At 44.7% G+C, this 22,622-nt stretch overlaps 1 protein-coding gene across 1 annotated transcript in view; it reads right to left on the bottom strand.

The window, feature by feature from the left end:
• The window catches only part of LOC119179100 (fatty acid synthase), a 123,467-nt gene that overhangs the window by 31,756 nt on the left and 69,089 nt on the right, over positions 1-22,622 (bottom strand). The window contains exons 10-15 of the mRNA XM_075870088.1: positions 19,805-20,008; positions 11,760-12,017; positions 10,061-10,277; positions 7,810-8,064; positions 4,032-4,205; positions 43-1,261 (exon numbers count right to left, since the gene is read on the bottom strand). Coding sequence (XP_075726203.1) covers positions 43-1,261; positions 4,032-4,205; positions 7,810-8,064; positions 10,061-10,277; positions 11,760-12,017; positions 19,805-20,008 — 2,327 coding nt within the window. The remainder of the gene's footprint in view (positions 1-42; positions 1,262-4,031; positions 4,206-7,809; positions 8,065-10,060; positions 10,278-11,759; positions 12,018-19,804; positions 20,009-22,622) is intronic.

Below are 22,622 nucleotides of genomic sequence, written 5' to 3'. Positions count from 1 at the left end.
ACCTGTGAGAGAAACGGCGTACACTACTGAATACACACATACCTTACGAGACGTGCACCAGTCTCTTGTAAAAGGCAGTTTGTCAGACCCAGGACACCACTGGTACCGGCATCTTCACTGAGCAGCCAGATGTTACCTCTGGCGGACCTGCCGACGTATTCAGCGACTTTCTCTTTCAGCGTCTTAACCCAGCTGAAGTTGCTGTTTTCTATCTTGATAACCACCTGCCTGGAAACATCGACGGGTAAGGTCATCTTCCTAAGCAATAGCAGCACAAAGAGGTTGTTCGACTTCAGACCCACTAATCGAAATCCACAAGTTTCAAAGACTGCTCTAGTTGCCTCTTCTGAATAAACTTGAAAAGGAACCCCACTGATTTTTGACAGTAAGGCTTCGGCCACTGTCAATGTAGTGCGGTGGGAGATAAGAACAAAACCGCCTTCCTTGCACTGCGAGAACATTTCTTGAGCCAATGCAGAGAGGTCGGCAAGTGTGGTCATAATGCCGAAGAAAGCTAACAACAAGTCAGCTTGAGGCAACTTTTCATCTGAAGCAGAATGGTGCCGTGCAAGTACGGATGCCCCTTTGGGGAGTTGATCCAGAGGGAGGCTGTCTGGATTTGGGTGGCTGACGTAGTACGTTGTTTTCAGCTTCCCATCGTACAACGAAAGCGAATCGCTCACCCATAGAATCATAAGTTGAACGTCTCCGTCGACCGCCACCTCCAGCACAGTGAGTTTTGTGAAGCTTGTATTTTCAACCACTACGTCAAGCAGGAACTTCAGTGGGTTTTCTCCGAGTAGACTGATGTTGAGTAAGTCCGCCTCCAAACTTGTTCTGTTGGTCAGTATTGCTGATTTCACGGTAGAAGCCAGGGATTCAGCACCATTGACATCTTTGCGCACGTTAAGCAGTAGTCCTAGCAAGCCATGGTTTGATTGAATGTTCTCAGTGTAACGACTCTGAATATCTTCTGGTAACTCACAACAGTGAGTCCCCATTTCGGAAAAATTGCTGTTTACTTCAAAGTTTTTCAGGACGTGCAGCAAGGTACAACCACACACATCTGCGTATTGTCGCACGAAGTGTTCTTTTCTAGACCTTGCGACATCGTTGTCCTGGTATGGTACAAAGCGATACTCTTCCAAGATGGGGTCCTGCTGCACTGGCCGTCGCGTCACACTGCTAAATTTTATGCCCTCTATTTCAACGCCCCCTGCACGGCCCATGTTGAGATATGGGCAATAGACGGCGTGTACTCCTGCAAAAAAGTGTAAAAACAAATGGTTATTCGTGAGATCCCTCATGTGTGCAGCACTTCAAGATGGACGACATGACGTAACTGCAAACTCAATCATCTTGCCAGTTGTCAATTCTTATGTACAGTATATGGACAATGTTAATTAGCTGCGTGTGACATGCTCCTACAAGACGCATGTTTTCTGGGCAGTAAAATCATGCAAGTCATGACAGCTTTGAATCCAATACTGCACCAATAAACCTACAGAAACAAGTTCCTTGGAAGTTGTCTCAAAACATAGTTACGTTTTGGTCAGTGAAAAAAAAATGAAAACAAGCAGTGTACAAAGTATTGCGAGTGCGGATGTTGGGCTGAAAAACGCCGTGGGCACCATAGTTTTTATAAGCGTCCACCATCATTTTGTCTATGGGACATAAATAATTGCTTTTTTTCACTGTGAATTACAGCGGGCGTTGTCTATCGAATTGCTTATACACCCATCGGCGTGCGAAAAATCCGTAAATTTCCAGAAATCGGGTAAAGCATTCAATACTTCAATGTACAGCAGGAAATTCTGCTTGCGTTCCAAGTACCTCTCTTACCCTAATTCACTTCGTTTTGTGCCGGGAATCCAAAGCAGCTAAAACTATCAACAAGTAGTTTTCATCTGCAGCTTACACAAATAACGCGGCTTTGGGGAACAAATTTCGGAGGAGGCGAAGTGATAGAAGCCCGTATAGCGCGCTATACAAGTGAGCGTTAAAGGAATCGATTGCCAGAATTATGCGGAGTTCTGCAGTGCAGTGACCCTGTATAGCATTGACTCATTAAATCCCCCAGAACTAACCACTGTTTCAGTGCATTGAGCCTCCTTCACTTTCTTTAGCTTCACCAGCTTACTTGAAACACCGTTCGAGGTCTGCGCTGAAGGAAAGGGACATTTTACAAAGCGTGAGCCAATTGCGCACAATTATATGGTAATGCTGCTGCTCTCTTCACGCCTTCATTTTTTGTGACTCGCAGATCGTTGCTATTGTTGCAGCCTACCGAATGCACCTTCGATGAGAGCCATCAAAAAACTTCGTCAAGACTAGACAATTATAGTTTAGTGGGCTCATTAGCATAGCAGAATCACAATGCGCATGGGCAGAACGATAGAGAACTCGTAGGTTTTCCGTACGCTCGCTATTTATCTAATTTAGCATTACCACACTTGCGTGCTCAACGAGTGCATGAAAAACACGTCGGCGGTCTTTGGCATTGTTGCATTATGCTGCTTTGTGAACACTTGCGAGTGCTCTGCAGCAGCACAGGTGCCATAGTGAGGATACAACTAGTGCTCAGGTGAATTAGTCTTCGGGTCAGAAACCCCGTGGCAAGAATTCATTCTGGGCTTCTATGCTGAAATAATGGAAGAATGAGCTAACACCGCTTTATTAAAAACTGCAACACACACGGCCACTAGAACCCACAAAATAACGCGTACAAACAAAACATACAATAAAGGCTATATTTAGTACAGCCACTAGTAATGAGCGAAATAGCGTACTGTCAAAACTAGCAAAAGCTCATCAGAAGAGATCAATTCATCATCTTGATAAAGAAAAGGGCTTAGTTCTGAGCTACCCGTGGCACATCGACCGAACATTCACTTGAGTTCATTGACCCAATACGCACGTCAAGCTGAAGGCGGCCATTCTCATATTTACAAAAAGAATTGGAATCAGGAAGACGCGATCAGAAAGATAAAATTTTATAAAAGTAGGTGCCTCCCCGCGCCCAAGACCTTCATGTAAAGCTCAAAGAATTCCGCTTGTTATCCGCTGAATGATTTGGGTCGCACCTTTAGCGCGAATGGTAAGAAGAATGATCAAAAAAGGAATGAAAAAGTCTTAAGTGGTTTAAGAAGCGAGTGAAATCGAGCAAAAAATCTCATACACGTTGGCACTGGCTGGGGCATCTCAGTAAAGTACGCAGCAACAATTCGCTGAAATATGAAAAGTGTTGGATATGAAAAGCGCTGGATACAGATCCTCAATTCCGAAGACAAATTTTCCATAACCTTGGGGCAATCAGAGAACAAGAACATCAAGTGAAGAAGGAATCAGTCATAACATCGAATTTTTAAGCGGCGTGCCGACTAAACTAAACCGACGCTTGCCTACAAAAATGAAGAACCAGAAGGAATAGGCAAAAAGTTACCCAAGACACACAGGCAAATCTGAAGTCCCGAAGGATAGGTTGCACCTACAGGGTCAGTGGAGGCACGCCAACATCTCTAGAATTCTGAGGACGATTGTGCGAATTCTTAAGAGAAATTGTGCCAGTTGTTTTATCAAGGCAAACTTTCAGAGCACCAACTGGGCAAAGCTAATAAAAGCACAAGACAAGCGCTAAGCAAATGTTATACTGGTCCTGCTTGGATTCACATGGTGCATGCTTTTGCCAATTGTATACACCGTCTAATGGGGATATCACAGAAAGGCGCAGGAATAAAAACATCTTTCGGCGACCCAACAGTAAATAGTTCAAAGCACTACGAGGTGAAACTCACTCACCCAGGTGTCGACTAGCAGTTGTGAGTCATACTTGACCGGCCGTAGATGATTGAGGAAGCCACAGCCTTGTGGCCCCACTCATCAAGGTCCAAAATCTACATTCGTTTACATGGTCTATCGACCTAAAACTTCGTTTTATTCTATGCAAGATTGGTGAAATCAAAGGTGGTTCGAAATTTTTGTACTCGTTCAAAATGCTTTCTGGGCTAACACTATTACCAGATTGTACTTACCCTTTCCTGCAGCAGCCTCCGTGATCGCTTCTTGAACCCTTGGGTCAATGCGGCACGACTGCACATAAACAGGCAAGTCAAACGTCCTATGTGGATTCCAGATGAAATTGACGTGCACCAGTGCATCTAGAAAGGTGACCCAATTGCTTTCCCATTTCAGCTTGAAGTAGGGTTCTATATGAAAGAAAAACACAAATAAAAAATTTCTATGAGAACAAAACTTAAGAAATCTGTGCGATGGTGCATAGCTATTGTAAAATTTTTGAGCGCGATAAAGTGAAATTCACTAAGTTGACGTAGGTATCCACTTTCATCTAGAAATATTTGAGCCAGCATTTATATACAAAAGCACACATGCGGAGAGAGTAAGATGCATTGTCACAAACTTGTATTCACTTCAGTAGAAATCATCAAAGCATTGAGTTTCTGCATTTCAAAGCTCGAGCGATATGTGGCTTACTCATGTACTCCCTCTCTTTCTGATATGATGCTCTTGCAGGAATTCCCGTGCCACCTTCTCTTGCCCTCTTCCCAGAACCTTTATGTCATTCCGCTTCCGGTCACGTGTCTCACAACTTACACTGTGCTCAGCCATATAGTACTCCCCCCCCCCCTCTAGAGGGCCCGTCTATGCTCTCCTGATTTGTGACGCAACGACCCATCTGGTCTATACACCTTGCCGCAGGTGAAAGGGATTTGCGAAGAATTCTTTCAATGTCGGGAAGTTTCTTGAACGTAAAGTCTCGCGAAGACGTCTCTCATTCGTTGAAATAATTGATTTTTTTTGTTCTTGTTCTCACTATCGCTTGTTGCTTTTACGGAAGCTAGCGACGAGTTTAGTTTGTTTTATTTTCAAAAATTGTAGTAGTGTATCTGTTGCTAATCTTCTGAGCATTTTTTTACTTTGATCTTGGTAAGACAGTCATCTCATTTATACATAAATTTTACCATATAAAGAAAGGAGCTGTACTGCTGCATGAATAGCTCCAGTCATTTGTAACGTGCTTTTAGTAATAGTGTATCACACAAATAAATGATCCAGCCATTAGAGAGGTGTGCGAAAAGTTTTCTAGTAAGTGGAATTCTATATGATTTGTGCTAATAAAATTACACACCTGACGCTCCCCGAGTGTGTTGGCAGAATATCCGACATCTTTGAGAAGGGTCAAGCTTGTTGTGGTGCCGTACGTACCAGAAGAAAGTTGCACACCATGTTAAAAATGTGGCGATCCTTCGAAAGATGCCAGTAGTGTTGCCGGCTCCAAAGAAGTTTGCTCAGTTTTGCTCGCACGTTGCTCATGGTTCAAAGAAAAGTAGTTGCCAACAAAAAACATGGTAGACAATTTTTAACTGTTGCACGCGGTGTAATAATGAATTCCCATTGACCTGACGCACAGCGTCTATTGTCCATATGGGTTGTTATAATATTATTTGATGGGGTTTACCGTCCCAAGACAACTAATTGATATTGACAGATGCCTTTAATGGGAAGGATCCAGACATTTCGACCACCTGGGGTTGTTAAACGTCCAGCTGAATCTAAGAACAAGCACGTCAAACATTTTCCTCCATCGAAAATGTGGCCGGCGCAGTCGGGATTCGATCCCTTTACCTGCGAGTCAGCATATGGGTGATTCAGCCACTAGACCAACGAGGCTGGTTCTACATGGGCCGTTGTAGTGATGACTGGGTGGGTGAGAATTCACGGGCTGTAATAAGCTGGGATACTTATTTGGCAGAGCACTGCGTAAGTTGTGTAGTATATGAGACAAAGAATGAAATAAATATTATCAGCGGAGTACGGTCAAGATAGCACTGGTGTCACTTGAAGAGTTGTACATCTATCAAAGAGGGGCATGTGTGTCAGTGGTACCATGGTGAACTTTTTGGTGGAAGAAATTGAATAAATTGTTGACTGATTCGGAAGTCATGTGCTCAACTATGCATTTGCCCTGCTGCGCATGTGTGTTTTCTGCATATATTTGCTGACGAACTCCTAAATAAACATTAATCAAAGTACAGCCTTTCTTGTCTTTACAGTAATTGTTGGGGTTTAACGTCCCGAAACCACCGCATGATTATGAGTTGTGGCGTAGTGGAAGGCTCCGTAAATTTTTACCACCTGGTGTTCTTTCACGTATACTTAAATGTAAGCACATGGGCGTCAAGCGTTCTCGCCTTCATAAAGAATGAAGCCGTCACGGCCGCGATTCGATACCACTACCTGCGGGTCTGCTTTTCCTGCTTCTTTCGTTTATGTCTATGTATCATTCTCACGCTCAGTATTCTACTTTTAGGTAGGAAAAAAAAAAACAAGCGGACTAGGAGAAAAATGCATGTCAATTGCGTAGCAAGTACGCGTGAAGCACTTCAGAGATGTGTATTTTTGGAATTATAGGACGGTATTGCTGATAGTGAGCATTCAAAAAAATATGATCCAAACTTTCCGATTAACGACAAAAAATTCACTATAATCCTAGGTGTAAAATTTGAGGCCTCCCATTTTACAAGCGTAGAGTCAAGGTTCCATGCTACCGCTGTAATGTATACTTTATCATTTTCACGGCTTTTCTTGTATGGCAGTGTAGAAATGCGGTAGGAGACTGCAAAATCACCTTGTAAAGACCATAGCGGCTAAAGAGTGTTGTCTAGCCCAAGTATGCTCTTGGTAAGGAATCCTAAGGCTGACAGGCACACCTGGCAATTCACTAGGTCGCATTTATTACCCATGAATTTGGCGCTGTATCTTATATTGCTGAATATAACTACACTGCTTCATGTCGTGGCTGGAATGGTCTTCACGCCACACAAATGAAAGCGCAAGTACGTACAGCCACTATAAATGCGTAAAACATGCGATCTCTAACTATGTTATTAAGCAGCTATTATGTAAAACATGAACACACGATAACTGTTAAATGGATAAGCTAGCTCGGGGAGTTTTGACTTCGCAACGTACTACCACATATGGGTCATAAAAGGTGAAAAGTTACGTGAAACCTTGCCAGATACATCTTTTCATTTCACTTTCGATAAACAAATGATGTAATAATTTTTTTCGTTGTTAAGAATCACATATAAAAGCTTTTATCTGACTCTAAGCTGCATGAAAATGTAAGTACTTGACAGTATCAGTGAAAATTGCATTTAAAATGAGTCCGCAGTCTGTTGGTTCTGTTTCAACCGTATATGGTAGCATTTTCTGCTGCTTCAGGTGTTGCCTCATCGTGAAATCATTTAGTGAAATAAAACATGCTGCACGAAGAAGCATTTCGGACATAAGTGAATGGTCACTTGCAACCGAAGTAATCGTCTGTCATGTCTACAAAGTCGGATTCTGTTCTGGCTGATTTTCCACTCAAATATTTGAGAACGTTTGAACCGCTTGTATCTAAATTGCGGTGATGTGAACGAATTCCGTTTTTTTACTGCAGTGTCAGTTTTATTTTAGCGCGCTGCATTTTCAAAACGACACGAAGTTTTCTTTAGAGCGGCTGTAGCTTGGTCAGGAGTTCTTAATAACTAAGCTTAACACCTTGAAAACACATATTGCGTGAGCGCACCTCCGTAGTTGTGAAAGTAGCGGACTTTTCTCGCAAAGATGGAATTAACAGCACGATTAAAGATGGGACGAAAGAAAAACACGTCGATGCGTCCATGTTTTTTTTTTAATTTCTTGCCTCATTTCCTACGTTTTATTTCATTGTTTCAGAGAAGTGCCCACAATTTATGACATTCTAACATGAATTCTGGCATTATAGAGACATATCCACCTTACTTTGTGAACAAGCTTCCAGGACACCCCGGAATGCTCCGTAAAACTTGTAGCCGCGGAGACTGAGTTCTTTGTAGACGTCGCCAATGTCCATGTCGTAAGTTATGGCCTCTGTTGGGGTTCCCGGAGGGTCCTTGAGAAGCACTGCCTCCCCTTCCTTGGCCACGCGGATGCGCCCTTTAGCCACCACTGCTCTCGACTCGCAAACTTCAAACTCCCCAGACAGTGGCATCATTGTGACCATGATTCTCACACAGCCTGCATGAAAAAGAAATGCGTTTTTGACTGGTAATATGGTTTGGTGCGCTGCTCCAACTTAATCTTCTAGAAACGTAGAACAAAAATTACTCGTTCAATATATTAAAAACATTAACAGGCAAGGATGACAATAAAATTATAGCGGATGTCATTAGAAGTGATCATGATATAAATGTGAACAACAAAAGTCAATGGATATATAAGTTGCCGCAAGCAGAGTCGGAACCAGTCATCTTCGAATAGGCCGTCCAATTATGTACCAACTGAGGCGCAATAGTTCAGGTGGTTGTACATCCGACGCCTTATGCTAAGGTTGTATAACAGTGGCAAGTTATCATTCTACCTACTTTTCTGAGTACTTACACTGCAATTACCATTCATAATTTTTCTTACAATTTCTTTCGTATCCATGTCTGTTAGTTCTTGTTATTAGTGGGTGTAACAAAGAAAAAACGAGCTCTCAAGTTTTCACTTCTTTGTCCTTTCAGGAAGCGTTTCGCATTGAAGATAACTATGCCGTAAACTAGACGTCTGGAATCTAGAGCAGGCAAATAATACGAGGCAGTGTGCAATATAGGTACATAAATTAAGAATTTGACGGTTTTTCACAAAACAAGCAAAAACATTCGCTTCCGTCTTCTCTTGACTCCAGCAAATACAGCTCGGGCTGTATTTGGACCTATTTTAGATGGCCAGTTATTTCTTGTCCTGTGTTTTTCGAATAAAAAATAAATCTCGTTTGTTCAAGAGTGATAGATTGCGCACGCTTTCTTTTCGTAATTGTAATGTGCTTGTGTCATGAAGAGAAATTAACTTCTTAGCTAACATGGTGGAAATCGCTTCTACCTATTATTTGTGGTACGTCAAACTTAGTGTTGTGGAAGCGGCTGGTACTAGGGGTATTGATTGGCAGTTTTCTGTTGGCAAATAAAATAGTGCCTTAGGCAATTGATGTCATACAGTTGGGACCACACATTGTAATTTGAAAACAAATATATGGCCCACTCAGACGTGTGATTTGAACGGTACAATCTGAAAAAGCTGAAGCAATTTACACCGAATGTCGATCTAAAACCAGTGTGTTTCGACTAACTCTCAACTGGACGACTGCCTCCAGCTGGTAAACCTGGCTTGGCTGTCAGTTGTCAGCTACTAGAAATGTGGTGGGCACCCACATACACACGTAAATAACCACGTTGGGAAGACAGTGTTTAACTCACTGCGTTCCTTAAGTAGAACGCCTATCTACGGTAATATACCTTCTACATAAAAAACTAACGTATTTTTTTCGATGATGTATTTTACTAGCTAATGGCAAGTTTAAAAATTGATTTTTTCGATAGTACTTTTACTTAAATCATTTCGTGTATTTGTGGATAAATATAGGTGTACAGGAAAACCACGGATGTAGAGCGTTCGCAACTCAAGTGAACATGAGAGGGCGCTGCGGAGTTGCAGCATGGCGGATTCACGGAGGTCCCCACGTTCGCTGTCGCTAACACAGATATTGAGTTTTCTGCAATGTGATTGCAGTTCGCGCTGCTTTGTAGAAGGCGAGCGGATTGTCGACGCCGAGCATCTTATTTTAGTCGGCACCAGTGGTCCCGCAAGCGCGAGCGGTGTTCCTGAAGTGGTCGCGTTGTGTGTGTAATGCACATAGCACACAGCTTCTCGGCGAAACTTTTCTACATCGGGCGCCGCAGCGACATGTAGTCACTGCATACAATGGTAATTTAATAGGTTTGCATCAACAAGTTAACACTGGTGCCTCGCCTGGAAAGGAAAAATATGCTTGGCTGTTCGTTTTTTTTTCTTCACAGGTGGCACCGTCCCGCCAAGCTCCTACAGTATACGACTGGCGCTTGAACTATTGGGACCTCAGTACACAGCTTTCCTATATTGCAGCTAGGTGCCGTTTGAATTGCTCGAGTCGAGAATATTCTCGGTTCGTGTAAACGTTCGTTAAAAATATCCTGCAGGATGTTTGGTGACTTACGAGATGGAGGTAGGATAGTCACGCGCTGAACTTTCAGATGCTCAAAGATGACGGGTACTTCGTTGAAGGATTTTCCCAAGCGCTTTGCGAGAGTCTTCCACACGAGAAGCATGTAGCCAGCGCCAGGAAAGATCACACGACCATCGGGCTGGTGACCGAGAAGATACTTGTCCGCACTGTTCGATCCAACGTCAATCTCAATGACCTCTTCAAAGGCCTGAGGGCGAAGCAAGGCTTGTGATACTCTAGTCTCGTATGTCGAAAACATCGGGTGCATCAGTCTAACATGCACTGTGTGTAATAGCGCAGTCTTTCAGATAAACCTGAAAGCTATCTAGATTATGTAGAGAAGCTACGTGGTAAACAAATGCGCCACAACGCACTACTTGACAAAAGCCATCGTATTGCACCGACAATAAAATAATAAACGCGTTCCAGCCAACAATAATGATGTTCAGAACTTGTAGGCCACACCACATATCTTTGGGCACCGTAGCTTGACTTGTTACATAGCTATATTTCTTACTTGCTCGTGGGAAACGAGCATGTTTGGAAGAAAAAAATCAGCGCTATTTCAAACTCCATCGCAAGAATATTGAACATCTACCAATGTTTTACGAAAAGTAATTATACGAAATCTTCTGGCTGAAACATTTTCACGTTTTCTAACTGCGCTGTGACATAGCATGAATTTTAAATTAGTGTGTTTACCTCGTCGTTTAGGGGAGCCAGCTGTGTCATTGGAGGCTGCATTAGGGCCAACATTTGAAATTGCTCATGAAAAGATGTTGTACATTTTCCATTTCTTGACCCATCATTAAAATGATTTCTGAATCACTCTGTTACTGAATGAAAAAAAAGCCAAAATCATTTCACGCCCCTTAAAAATACAGTGAAAACGCTTTCTTTATAATTGATAGGAGAAGCGAAGATATTGTAGCCACTAAACTATTTTTTGCCCTTCTGTCTCAACGCTCTTCGTAATAATGGAAGGATGCAGTGGTAAAGCGGCGCCATTTAAAATTTACTCTTCCGCGCATTCGGTGACCTGTCAACAAGGCTGAATTCTTTTATTTACAGCCAAAAGAAATGTGCCGACGGGCGCTACTTTGTAACAGCAACTTACTTTTGCCATAATGCATAATACACGGCTCCACAGCATAAACACACCTGCAGCTATTCTTGCATTTCTTTTTCCTTCTTCATTACAGTGTTGCGTTTATATACGGATAGGGCTGAGAAGCACGCACGCTGACTCGTAGCTACACGACTGTACAATACTCCCTGTGGACATCCGTTTTGCAATGTTTGTTCTCGATCGGGATTCTGCGTCACAGAGGAAGCCTAATGACACGACAATAGACTCGAAGCTCTGATTAAGCATGGGTTACGGCCCTCATGGGGACACAGTACGAAAGTTTACAGTTCAGAAACAAGTCATCACCTAGGAAGCTGAATTCTATGGAAGTAGGCCCAATTCATGGAAATGCCTTACGCTAACACGTATGTCTGCAAATGACGCGTATGATTTCCCGCGACCCCATAAATGGAAGAAGGCTCGTGTAGTACATTCTAAAAGGCATGAAAGCAGCATTTCTAAGCAGCTTACATTGAGACTTAAGGACTTTTTGTCACTGTGTGGTAGCTGTAACTTTCGCGAGAAAGGCAGCGCGTAAAAGTAGAAATAATGAAGTCTCACCTCTGTCGCGTTAGAAAAGTCCTTCCAATGGGCCACTGTCCAGCTTTGCGAGTGGTCCCAGCTGACCAAGTGTGCAATGCTTGGAGTGCCACGTGGCACGGGCCATGGAACTGGAGGGTAGAGCACCGACAAGTTCATTTGGACACCAAGAGTGTGAAGCCTGCCAAGCGAGCGAAGGAAGTACTCCAGGTTGTCCGTGTAGCGCTTCATAAGACCCAGACAAGTGGCTTTAGGGCCCACAGCACGCCACAGGATCGGCTGTTGAAAAGTGATAGAAGGTGTCCACGGTTGTTGACAGGGTTAAATGAAGTTTCACGGGCCACAAGGAAAGCTTTTTGTAATATTACAAAAGCTGCACAAACTGAGCTGGCACATTTCTGATGACTCAAATGCCAAAGAGTAGGCACGTGAAAATTGAGTGATGAAATTCGGAAAATCTACAATAACTTCTAAGGAATCCTCCATACTCTTCATTTGGACATATATGCTTTGATCTTTGTATACCGGTGCTTTATATGTAGCAACGCAAGTTTTTTTATCTATTTGAATGTAATAGAATTCTTTCACGCATAATTACTGCCATTAACACACAACGCCACGCAGTGGAAGATTCCCGAACTTTCAGAGTATTTTGATAAGGCTTACCGCACAACGCGAACAGTGGAGCTCATTCTGGAACTAGCACGTTCACCACCTGGATTGCTTGATGCGGCATGTAGAAATTCAGGAAATTTTAACGGCAGATTAGAAAACTCGGCGGTCAAGGCTGTTTTCGCAGCTGTCAGTTTTTGCAAGTTCTGTTGGAGACTTTTTCACCGTCCTGACCACGTGACAGCATACGCTAACGGTCCATTCTGAACTTGACTGTCTGGATCCCATAGTTTTACTAATTTAGTGTGTTCGTAAGCTACACAGAATATAGTAGAGTAAAGTAGAGCAGATCCTAGAATCTGTCGTACAAGTCTGAACTGTCACGCACCGTTTTTCTTCTTTCAATCTTGTCCGTCATCCTGTTCTTTTTCTGCTTCGATACCAGAACGCATGTGGCAAGTTTTTCAATGTGCTATGGCATATTACTGATAATGAGAGAACCAGTACAAAGATAGGGAAAGAAAAGAGAAAGAGGACAGAAGCAGAAAAATTATAAAGAGAAGGAAAGAGCTGGTTTCTCACCGAAAAGAGTTCTTAGTGAGGCTGAATTGGCACCCGCGTACCCTTGACCTAAAGCAGAATGTCCTAAGGACTCGGCTATACAGGCACGCCAACCCATGCACCATAGTGTTACGGGGTCGTGACGTGGCTGAAGTCAGGTGACTGGATGGGAAGATCAAAATGGTTACTTGGGCGAGCCTGTGCCCGGTAAACGGAAAGTCGGTTTACAGTAGCACACTTGCACTGATAGTGGCGTACGCAGCGTTCGCCGTCGATCAAATAACAAGTGGCAAAGTGTGACGGCATTTGTACATTCGCCATGTAATATTTTAGCGCTATCACTAACGGCGACGTATATTGCAGAATAATCGGAAATGCTCAAGAAGTAGGCGTCATCTGAACGAAATGATCTACTGCAGTCCGGACGTTTCTCGAACACTGTAGGCGTCATTCACGCTGAGAATCGCGTACAGCGTAACGGGGTGATAAGAAAACTTGAGGGAGGAACGTGGTATTGCTTCCCTCTGAAAAAGGCATAGTCCTGATGCTTTAACAGCAGACGAAAGTGCAATAGTAATGTAAGAAAGTACAAAAAATAAAGTGTGATACAGTACTAATAACAACAACAAAAATACACTCTTTTAGTCCGCTAGCGTTCATAAAACGGCTTGAGGAGCGTGACATGAACGGCTTAATTAAGGTTGCGATGAGCGCCATTAAAAGTTTGTAATGCCGTTGGGGACAACCTCGTAGACGAGGCGGCCGAGACGTCATACTACACTGTATGGTTGGAAGTACCGTCGCTAAAACTTTTCACTGAGTTCACGTCGGCGTATCCGCGTCCATACTTAAACACGTTCTCCGGGCTCGTATTCCACGAAGCGTCGCCGAAGATTGTAACGGTGGCAGTCAGTCGTCTGCTAATTCGTGATCCGCAAGCGGGCGAGTTGACGAGTTTTCTTCAGCGCGCTGAAAATAGAAGGGACCGTCAAGGTTTTCGTCCTCAGTGACGTCGGGCAGCATTACGTGGAACGTCGTTGCAGGGTTCCTCCCATAGGTCAACTTGTACGATTCCATCTGCGTCGTCTCATGCACGGCCGTGTTATATGCGAAGGTCATGTACGAAAGGATGGCGTCCCACGTCTTGTATTTGATGTCGACATGCATGGCCTGCATGCCGGCGATGGTCTTGTTTAGCCGCTCGGTGAGACCATTTGTCGGTGGGTGGTAGGCGGTGGTGCGGCGGTGGCTTGTCTGGCTATGTTTTAAGATCACTTGGGTCAATTCAGCAGTAAAAGCCGTACCTCTACCGGTGATAACAAGCTCTGGGGCGCCATGACAGAAGTTGGGCAAGGTTCCTTTTCGCGTTGCATAAATCTGTTGCCAGACTTTGGGGTGGTTGTTGCCAGACTGCCGCTAAATTTGGCTGAAAAGGTTTCTCCTGTAGTTGTGGCTTATCCGTAACAGTTTGGTGCTATCTGCGGTGCATCTTTTGACTGAAAATTTTTCTCCTGTAGTTGTGGCTTCTCCGTAAGAGGTTGGTGCAATCCGCGGTGCATTTCCTGGCTGAAAATTTTTTCTTGTAGTTTTGGCTTCTCCGTAAGAGTTTGGTGCTATCCGCGGTACATTTCGAGAGTGCATGAGCGACGCTGGCCGTTTTTATTAACGGAATGAACCGAGCCTAGCAGAAGTCGAGCGTGGTGCTGCCGTGCAATTAGGAGGCCGTTTTAATTCCGTTTTAATTAACAGAATGAACCGCGCAATACAGATTTCGTTTTATCTACGAAATGAACCGCGCCTAGCAGAAGTCGAGTGTGGTGCTGCCGTGCAATTAAGAGGCTGTTTTAATTAACGGAATGAACCACGCCTAGCAGAAGTCGAGTGCGGTGTTGCTGCGTAATTAAGAGGCCGTTTTAGTTAACGGAATGAACCGCGCCTAGCAGAAGTCGAGCGTGGCGCTGCTGCGCAATTAAGAGGCCGTCTTAATTAACGGATTGAACCGCCCATTACAGAAGTCGAGGCGCGTTCTCTTGCTGTGTGCGCAGCTGTGCAATTAAGATATCGCGTCTCAGTATTAGGGATTACGGGGAAAATTGAATAGAGTCGCAGGAGGTGATGCGCTGCCCCCTCCCCCTTACTTTTCTTTTTTTTTCCTCTCTCAGCTGATCGTGTCGCGCCGACCGCGCGCTACGACGGGGGCGCTATGCTTCCCCTAGCTGTGTCAGCGCAAGACGTATCGTATGGACTCGTATATACATGTGATGAATAAGCGTTCCAAGGCTGGTTAATCGGGGTATGTCGGATATGCTACAGCTATGTACGCCTGGAAGGCTGCTTTATCGAAGCAGATGGAGCGAATTAAGCGTGACTTGCGCGTAGCTGTAAATAAGACCCGGCCGACGAGCCGCCGTCGCTTACAGGGCCCCACCCACAATAAGCACAAATTGTCTCTCAGCTCAAGAGCGCAGTATAAAACAATAAAGTGGGTACACAAGAATAAAATGGCATAATATGTCTCACTACCCGCTCATAACTCACGATGTGGCAGGGATCCCTAAACGGGATATCGGCGAGCGATCACCTCCATTAATCGAATGAAAGGGTCTTTCACGTTGAGACGTGCAATGACCAAGTACGTCTCGAGAGGCAAAAAAAGGAGCCTTGTCCCTGTCTACCCTGCATCGTGAGTGTCCCGCGGAGCTGGGACAGCTAGCTGTTTCCTGCAACCATTGTACCTGAAGTGTGGGTCTGCTCGTTTTTTTTTTTTGCCGGGAGATTGTACGTGACAACTTACTGCATCCTGGGTCACCATAATTAAGCCGAGGTCCTTGCGAATTCCCCATCAATCGGATGTCGGCGGCGGTTTCTGTGCTGTTTCCGACTGTCTGCAGGTCGAACTGCCGCTCGAAGCGATGGCGTCTTCGACAGTCCAATAACGCGACGGCTCCTGAAATGGTGACAATGTACTTTGCACAACTAACGTTACGGCATTTCATAAGGATCACGATCCAAAAGCTTAGGGATTGCGACCGAGATAGGGAGCACCAAATAAGGAAATTTGAGAGGTTTACATCAGCAAGTTTGTCCATGTCTCGACGCCCAATGCACCGAGGTGGAGTACGTGCCCTGGGTGGTGTACTGTTTACGTGATACGTGGGTCACATCACGTAGCATCACGTAACGTCGTTCGCACTCCCGCTCAAGTCACCGTTGCTGCGGGGAAGGAGGGCACCGAAGTGTTGTACGTGACGTACGTGTTGTACGATTCGAGGCGTCTTCGCCTATCCCGTATTTTCACACATATGCTCGCGTCGCGTCAGCGCCGTGACCCACCCCCTCTTTCTCCTCATACACTCGCGTCGCGTCGGGTCGGCGCCATGTCAACCAACGTTAGAGGTCCAAAAAGGTTTTTTATGTTTTTTTTATTCCAGGCGTCTTTGCCCATCCCGTCTTTCTCCGCAGATGCTCGCGCCACGTCGGCGCCGTGACCCACCCCCTCTTTCCTCGCTGATGCTGCATCACGTAGGCGCCCTGTCAACGTTAGAGCACTCTATCCCCCTTTCACCTCATGACCCTTATAAAATGCCGTAACGTTAGCCATGCAAGCTACACTGTTACCAGTTCAGGAAGCGTCTCGTCATGTCCACGCCACGGATAGACCCCAGCATTGTCGAAATCGCCGACATCATGAGGTACCCTGCCGCGGAAGAGGCCTTCCTTCGTGATATCGGACTGTCGCCTGCGCCATCGCTTCGACCAGCAGCACATTCTTCCCGGAACGACGGTGTACAGCGACGAGTGGGCCGCATACCAGTGCAAATCCAGACTTGTGGATGCCAATAGAACAACGCTAAACTTGGACGGGCACACCATGAACCACAGTGTCAACTTCGTTGATCCTACGACAGGCGCCAACACGCAAAAGATTGAAAGTGAATGGCAAAAGGCCAAGCGCCGTCTCGTTCGCAACAGCAACAAGACGACTACCTCACTTATGCCGTCTCACCTCGTCTGGCTTTGGTGGAGATCAATTAACGCACGTCCCAACGTGAAAGACCCTTTTCTTCGATTAAGGGAGGTAATTGCTCGCCGGTATCCAGTTTAATTGTGATTAGCGCGTAGTGAGACATGTTGTCATTTTATTCTTATGTTTATATATGTAGTCATTATCTTGTATTATTATTATTGTTATTATTATGTTTATTATGTCATTTTATTCTTATTGTTGTATACTAAGCTCTTGAGCTAAGAAACAATACACGATGATTATTTGGAATTTTAGTAGTTTGTGCTTATTGTGGGTGGGGCCCTGTAAGCGACGGTGGCTCGTCGGCCGGGTCCCATTTACAGGCACGCGCAAGTCGCGCTTAATTCGCTCCATCTGCTTCGATAAAGCAGCCTTCCAGGCGTACATAGCTGTAGCATATCCGACATACCCCGATTAACCAGCCTTGGAACGCTTATTCATCACATGTATACACGAGTCCGAACAATATGTCTTGTGCTGACACAGCTAGGGGAAGCGTAGCATCCCCCGTCGTAGCGCGCGGTCGACGCGACACGATCAGCTGAGAGAGAAAAAAAACAAAAGTAAGGAGGGAGGGGGGCAGCGCATCACCTCCTGCGACTCTATTCAGTTTTCCCCGTCATCCCTAATACTGGGACGCGATATCTTAATCGCACAGCTGCGCACACAGCAAGAGAACGCACCTAGACATCTACTAGGCTCGGTTCATTCCGTTAATTAAAACGAATTCTGTAATAAATATAATAGTAATAAAACAGCGAGAAGTAAGCAGAGTGAAAGAGGAAGAAAGGAATTAAAGAGAAACACAGATGGGGAGAGGATGAAAGCGAAAGAAATAGAAATAAACAGAAAGACAGAAAAATAAACCCAGAAAAAAATTACTGAAACAGAAAACAGTGAATAAAGATGAACTATATAATGAAGGACGAAAAAAAGCCAATTTGTGAACTCAAGAAAACACGATTGCCCACAGTGCCACTGGCTCTGCTTGCTTTTTTTGTTTTCGTGGGGCTCCTATGCGGTTACTGTATCGAAACTTAACAAAAAAAAAACTTGTATTACCTAGTTCACGTCCACACTCTTGTAAGATAGGCGTTGCTATATTGAAATTCTAACGATACTCGCCATAGTGGTCTGGGGCCTAAGTGCTGTTTTACACGCTTCCCGCACAGCCGCAACGCACGTGCCGGGACCCCTACCGCACGCAAGCGGAGGACAAATAAGCCAATTTGCGACGCGGCGGAGGGTGAAAGAGCGTTGCCATTAGGCTTATTTGTCCCCGCTCGCGTGCGGTAGGGGTCCCTGCACGTACGTTGCGGCTGTGCGGGAAGCGCGTGGAACGGCCCTAAGGCACTCCGCTGCTGACCCGCATGTCGCGGGATTGAATCTCAGCCGCAAAGCCGCATTTTCAATGAAGGCGAAAGTGCTTGAGGCTCGTGTGCTTAGACTTCAGTGCCCGTTAAACAACCCCAAGTGGTCTAAATTTCCAGAGCCTTCCACTACGGCGTCTCTAGTTATCATATAGTGGTTTAGAGACGTTAAACCCCAGAAATCACTAATATCAAACCCAGCATTAAATCTCTCTAAAATTTTACGTAAATGAGATACAGAAAAGCACCCTTCCAAATGACATTATTGGCAAAGATTTTGTACAATGTACACTTCCTCTCTCCCATTTACCTTATTTTGTGTCCAGGCACCTGCATAAATAAAATTTATAAGTGTGAACCATCAGCTTATCTCATTATGCGACTCCTTGCACACACTGTCACGCACTGCATGATCTATGGGGAGTATATCTACAATAGTTTACTACGCATGAGAATCTAACGCCAACTTTCGTAGCTAAATGCTTCTGCATAGCACTTAGGCACCTTTTTCACTAAATTGTTAAAAGAAAGCAAAAGCAAAAACAAAAACAGAAAAAAAGAGCGAATGGCTGATTAAAAATGTTCTTCAGAAAGAACAAGTATGGTACATCAAAGAAGCATCTGGATGTGCAGTGTGCTCTTGACCAAATAAGACGGTTGACGATTTTATGGACAAAACAGAGAAACTCGAAACTTATTTTCTGCCCACAACACGTCGCCATTTGAATTTTCTACCACCTGATAATGTTGAAGTTAGAAGGTATATTTACCTGTAAGTGACCTCTGCAAGTTTACGGGGCATAGTTTTTAAAGATGCAGGGTGGGGTGATTCATACTTTCTTGAAGATTGTTCCTTTCGCATGTGTCTATATATATGCCAACATGCAAATGCGCACACAAAGCCATGGTTAAGCGCCCCTCCTACCCCCCCCCCCCCTCCAAAAAAAAACTTCTGGGTGTCCTACACGTAAGCTGCATAAACCTGTCCCTTTTCCGGAAGCGTATTGATTATTTTCATCTCGCTTTTATTGTAAAACAATATCCTTGGTTGCATAATGCTGCATTTTTATTGTGTTCTGTGACGTTTCTCTCATAACAATATATTTGTTTTACTAGGTGTTGTTCTTGTATGATTCTTCTGGTTCAGTTCAGATGCGTGTCATTGTAGGGAAGCAGTGCTTACGTTTAGTAATATATTATTTAATCAATACAAATTTTTAACACTGTGTGTTACACCTGCTTCGTAAGCTGAAATTGTGCGTGCTCACTGCAACCTTTGGGCTACTATGTTGGGTAACAGTACATTACCACTCCATTGAGAAAGCGACAAAGTGAAGGAATCTATACTAGAGTGGTGAAATGGGCGCGTTTTTTAACGATGATCTAGCTGAGAACTATGGCCACAAACAAAATGTGCCTTGCTTTTTGCATCGAGTTCGATGGCGAACTCACGTCGACATGAAAAATGATAAATCCTGCGTTGTAAGTTTTCTCACCTGCAGGAGGCAGTGTGGTCCAATCTCCAACAAGATGGCGTCTTTAGGTACATGCGTTAGAGCCTCACGGAAGAGGACCGGGTTCAGGTAGTTGTGCGTGTGGTATTCGGCAGAGCACAGTTGCGAGGAGGGTTCATGCCAATGACTCTCCGGAATGGTCGAGCTAATCCATCGCTTGCTCCGCAGTTTAGGCTGCGGTATCACCTGGATGATTAACAAGGTGAACAATGAATGACCACTGAGTATTGCGCACAGGTGAGATTTCAAATATACTGATAGTTTCCAAGAAATAACCAAAAAAAGGCGTCCACATGCCGGCCATTCGTAGGATGCGCCCTGTTTGAATATCGATCATACTCGCTGAATCGTTTGTCAGTAGCCACCGTGTGTGGTGTAATGGTTGTTGTTCTGGACTGCTGACCTCAAAGTTAGGAGATTGAATTTCCGCTGCGGTGGCCCTATTTCGATGGAGACGAAATACAAGCTTCTTGACCACCTGCTTAGATATATTTACATACTGAGGAATCTCACGCACGTGTGCTGCCGAATGTGCTGTGTATATCTTTCTTCCCTCTCCGCTCTCTATCTTTCATCTCCCCCATACCCCTCCTATGCGCAGGGTAGCAAACCGGCTGCCTATAGGCTGGTTAACCTCTTTGGTGTTCTTTCCCTCCTATTTTTCTTCCTTCCTTGAGGAATCTCAACTCATCAAAATTTGCAGAGCCCTTCACTGTGGCTTCCCTTGCAATGTGTTTTGTCATGGTAATGTTTAGGCACTTTCGTGCGAAATTATCCCCAATGAGCAACTACTGTCACTGGCGACCTTTTCGAAATGATGTTTGCTATGAGGTCAAAAAATAAACATAAGGGACAAGAAAGACGATTGGACTGTGTTATGATTTACTTCACAAATTTTCCCCACATTCCTGTTCTTTACCTATAAAATTATAGCGAAGTGATATTTGAAGTAACAATTCCTTACATTTATTGTCACATGTATGAAGGCTTCGGTAATTTTCGGCTACAAAGCGCGCTCAGAATACGATTGCCAGATTTCTTACGAGAAACTTGTGGTCGAAGGTGTGCTACTGAAGCCTCTGTGTAAGAGTACATGAAGCGTGATAGCATATTTCATGATGTGTTGCCATGGATGCATTGCTAGGCTAATTCCCAGTTTAGGTTTAAAAGTGTCCCACTCACCTAGCACTGCTAACATTCCCTGCAGTGATACAGATAGCCACATTTTTATAACTTTAGGCACTGGGGCTCAAATGGCGCTACAAGGCTTATATAAACAAAAACTAGTCGTAAAACATTGCCCACGTTAAAAAAATGTAGTCACGTGTGACACTCGAAAATGTCAATGGTGGAAAGAAAAAATTCTTTCGTATCACTATGCACGAAAGTGCTTTAATACTGGTTACCTACACCCCTGAGTAACTTTGACCGATAATAGTGTCGAGCTAAAACGAAATACGCTTATGAGATATTATTAAAACAAATGTCTCTAGTAATTTTAAATCCTCCTACTTTATTGGCCTAAATATCTCTAATATTTCATTTTATCAACTTCAAAGCATCCGTTTATTGCCATAGGAATTGTTATATATTGTTACGTTTGAAAGAGACTGGTAGACGTTGAAAGGGGCCGTTTATTAGGTCGCGAGGGGCAGCTTAGAAGCGGCCGACTGGGTAACGATCCTCCTGATCCTCTTCTTCTTCTCTCGCTCTCGGCGACAAGTGCGTTCACCGTATACGCTTCTTTTTCTTCGAGCATATACGCAACATTCCTCTCCGCGCAGACGAAGGCCGCCGGACGAGTCAGTCGAGTTGTCGTGGCGTGTACAGTTTCAGGCGGGCAACATGAACCACTTGAGTTTTGGCAGCTGGTCGACCACTCGCCGTGAGACGAGCTATTACATAGTTGACCTCTGTAAGTCTGTCGACAATCACAAAAGGTCCATCGTAAGTGGCCAAAAACTTTTGGCATAACCCGCGCTTGCGCATCGGAGTCCACAACCACACCAGATCACCACGGCGATAAATCACTGGTCGATGGTGAATGTCATAGCGTGCCTTCGCCTTGTCTTCCGATGCCAATGTGCGCAGTAGAGCTATGCGACGCGCCTCTTCGGCGAGGCAGAGAGTCTCGGCGACAGTGACGTTGTCGTGGTCACAGAAAGGCAATATCGTGTCGATTGTGTACCGGGGCGAACGGGCATAAAGCAAAAAGAAAGGGCTATAGCCTGTAATCTCATGCTTCGTGGTGTTGAACGCGTAAGTAATGAAAGGGAGTACGTCATCCCAGTTCTTGTGGTCGCAGGAAACATACATAGACAACATGTTGATAATGGTGCGGTTGGTACGCTCCGTCAGCCCATTAGTTTGGGGGTGGTATGGTGTCGAGTGACGCAGGCGGGATTCACATAAACGGAGTAGCTCCTCCACGACATCCGCTGTGAATTGTCGTCCACGATCACTGATAATAGGCGAGGTGGGCCATGTCGGAGGATGACGTACTGTAACAAAAACGACGAGACTTCACTGGCAGTTGCGGAGGGGACGGCCGCCGTCTCGCAGTAGCGTGTGTGGTAGTCGACGCAAACAATTATCCATCGGTTGCCCTTAGCCGATTTTGGGAAGGGGCCCAGAAAGTCAATGCCAACTTGTTCAAAAGGTGCGCCTGGAGTAGGCATCGGCTGTAGAAGACCAGCTGGACAAGTTGATGGACGTTTGTGACGCTGACATTGCATGCAGCTTGCCACATTGCTCTCAACAGACTTCTGCATACCAGGCCAATAAAAGCGCTCTTTAGTCC

The sequence above is a fragment of the Rhipicephalus microplus genome, chromosome 7, assembly GCF_043290135.1.
Source record: "Rhipicephalus microplus isolate Deutch F79 chromosome 7, USDA_Rmic, whole genome shotgun sequence".
Classification (NCBI taxonomy): Eukaryota; Metazoa; Arthropoda; class Arachnida; order Ixodida; family Ixodidae; genus Rhipicephalus; species Rhipicephalus microplus.
The sequence above is the reverse complement of the archived record's forward strand: the minus strand, read 5'-3'. Positions and strand labels throughout refer to the sequence as shown.